Genomic DNA, 2976 nt, shown 5'->3' with positions numbered 1-2976 from the left:
AATTCTGTCTTTGATCTCAGAATTCTAACATTCCATTAAGAAGGTCAGACCTAAAAAAAACACCAGTCTCTCTAATCCTCTAACCAGCGTTTAGATTTCCTGACTTCCCTGAACGCAGCATCAGAAATGATGGATCCCACCTCCATTCCACAAACAAACATTGTAGACGTAGTTTTCTTCTCCTCTTGAGGACAGACCTGACAAAGCTTGACTTTGGACTTTGGACTAATCTGCATCATGATGTTGTTATTTCAGCAAACTGAAGACCCGTTAATTACAAGAACATCACAAGAACATCAGTTCCTGTTTCAGGTTCATACCGCTGAAGGAAGCCAGAGGGAAGCCTCTGAGGAACTGTTTACAGTGAAGCTGAGACTGTATCGTTAACCATGGTGATGTGTTCTCTGTCGTCAGTTTGCCATAGTATTCAAGACTCCAAAGTACCGAGACCAGAACCTCCAGAAGCCCACGTCTGTGTTCGTCCAGCTGAAGAGGAAGTCTGACAACGAGACCAGCGAGCCCAAACCCTTCACCTACCACCCCCAGATCATAGGTAGGTCAGGAAGCCCCGCCCCTAAATCAGAGGAGGCGCATTAATGCCACCAGGTGAGCCGCAGTGACAGTGCAGGTGAACACTGCCCCCTACTGGGTCTGCTTTGTACAACCCAGCTGCACTGAGGACATGGTGCCTCTGTGTGCATGTTTAACTGTGTGTGTGTGCGCGCGCGTGTGTGTGTGTGTGTGTGTGTGTGTGTGTGTGTGTGTGTGTGTGTGTGTGTGTGTGTGTGTGTGCAGATAAGGAGGAGGTGCAGAGGAAGAGACAGAAGACTTTACCAAACTTCAATGACTTCAGCGGTCACGGCGGAGGAGGAGGAGGTGGAGGAGGAGGAGGAGGAGGAGGGAGTCTGTACCGAGGAGGAGGAGGTCCGGCTGCAGGAGGAGGACCCGGCTCTGCGGGAGGAGGGGGAGGAGGTAAAATCAGCAGAAGAGCCTGGAAAAACCTGGAGTTATTGACTGTTTGGTAATGTGAGTGTGTTTGATTTGTCCTCCAGTTTACTTCCAGGGCTTCACCACCTACAACTACGGCGGCGGAGGAGGAGGAGGAGGAGGAGGAGGAGCAGGAGGAGGTTTCCCCACGGGATACTCAGCTGGTCTGGGAGGAGGAGGAGGAGGAGGAGGAGGAGGAGGAGGAGGAGGAGGAGGAGGCGACAAACATGGTGACAGTTTATCTTTTTATGGTGGTTGAAACAAGTGAAATGTTAAAAGACACACAGGTCTTTAAATATTAGTGAAGGACTTTGTGATTAAAGTTCTGGACGTGACTTCATGTCGTGTTAAAATCATGTGTTGATGTGTTTCAGCCACCGAGGGGGACGCAGCAGACGACGACAGTGACGACAGCGATCCAGACGACGACTCGGGTTCAGGGAACGGACTGAGACTTTCAGACTTTTCCAGAGGCCTGGAGGTCGAGGAGAGGACCGAGGAGGGAGGGGTCAGCGTGGAGCCGGAGCCAGACAGAGGTAGACAACAACGTGTTTATAACACATCACAGGTTTTTAGACTTGAGTTTGGACTCAACAACAAATGTTCTCCTCAGACTCTTTCCAAACAGAGCCGGTCTAGACCGTCCTCTATGCTCTATTATTAACAAAGACCCAACATCAAGACCAGGATCAGATCCAGTCCCATCTTCCAGACAGGACTCAGTCTGATCTCATCTTAATCCACCATGAGCAGAGCACTTTGCAGCATTTAGCAAGTTACAGTGGCAAGGACAAACTTCCTTTAACAGGCAGAAACCTCCAGCAGGACCAGACTCATGTTAGACACACATCTGCTGAGACCGTGTTGGAGAGAGGGATAGAGGGAGATGAAGAGAGAGAGAGAGATGATAGTGGGGAGAAGGATAGTAGTAGTTGTAGCAGCTGGAGTCTGGACCACGTCCACAGCAGCAGAGATCCAGAGGAACCTACGAGACAAGGGAGCTCAGGGACTCCAGAAAGGTCTAAGAAAAGAGAGAAGAGAGGGAGACCAGAAGAAAGAAAAAGAGGAGAAGGAATGACAGAAGGAAAGGACGGGATGAGAAAAGGAGACATAAAGGATGAAGAAACATGGAAAGAACAGAGAGCGAAAGAAAGAGAAAGGAAGGAAGAAAGGAATTAAAAGAAAAGAGGAATGAAAGGGAAAAGGAAAGAAAGAAAGAAATAAGAAGGAATAAAAAATAAAAAAGAGAAAGAAGTAAAGAAAGCAAGAGAGAAAAGGAAGGACAGAAAGTAAGGATGGAATGAAAGGAAAGAAAGAAAGAGAGAAAGAAAGAAAGGATGAATAACAGACCCCAAAAAAGGAATCTCCAGCAGAGATCCAGAGGAACCTACGAGACAAGGGAGCTCAGGGACTCCAGAAAGGTCTATGGTTAGTAACTTTAATGGGACAGGAAGAGTTAAAGTGAGAGACAGGCAGAGAGAGGAGAGAGAGGGAAAGACAGGATCCCAGTGTGTCAGTCTAAGCCTATAGCAGCATAACTAAGACCTGGTCCAAGCCTGATCCAGCTCTAACTATAAGCTTTATCAAAAAGGAAAGTTTGAAGCCTACTCTTAAAAGTAGAGAGGGTGTCTGCCTCCTGGACCCTGACTGGTATATGATTCCAAAGGAGAGGGGCCTGATAACTGAAGGCTCTACCTCCCATACTACTTTTAGAGACTTTGGGTATTTTTTTTTCTTTTTGAGTAATATTTTATCTTAATTTCTTTTAACTATTTTTTTTAAATGTTTACGTTTTTTCTATCTTTTTGAGTTTCGTCTTTTTTATTATGTTTTTAAAGAAAAAAAAAAAAGATTTTATGGACTGTAGCCTCCGTACACGGGGCGCCTGCTCCACTAGTGGAGCTAAACCAGCGCCCCAAAACTCTAAAATCCTTTAACTGAGCCGGCTGTCAAACGTACGTCTCTTGTGTGTTTACGTCTATGTGTGTG

General features: G+C 46.6%; 1 protein-coding gene across 1 annotated transcript in view; it reads left to right on the top strand.

The window, feature by feature from the left end:
- Positions 1-2976, top strand: part of LOC117816964 (nuclear factor NF-kappa-B p105 subunit) — a 10798-nt gene that overhangs the window by 1732 nt on the left and 6090 nt on the right. The window contains exons 2-5 of the mRNA XM_034689374.1: positions 415-553; positions 796-972; positions 1053-1217; positions 1362-1523. Of these exons, the coding sequence (XP_034545265.1) occupies positions 415-553; positions 796-972; positions 1053-1217; positions 1362-1523 (643 nt within the window). The remainder of the gene's footprint in view (positions 1-414; positions 554-795; positions 973-1052; positions 1218-1361; positions 1524-2976) is intronic.

Source organism: Notolabrus celidotus, chromosome 8 (assembly GCF_009762535.1).
Source record: "Notolabrus celidotus isolate fNotCel1 chromosome 8, fNotCel1.pri, whole genome shotgun sequence".
NCBI lineage: Eukaryota > Metazoa > Chordata > Actinopteri > Labriformes > Labridae > Notolabrus > Notolabrus celidotus.
This window is presented reverse-complemented; position numbering and strand designations above follow the sequence as displayed.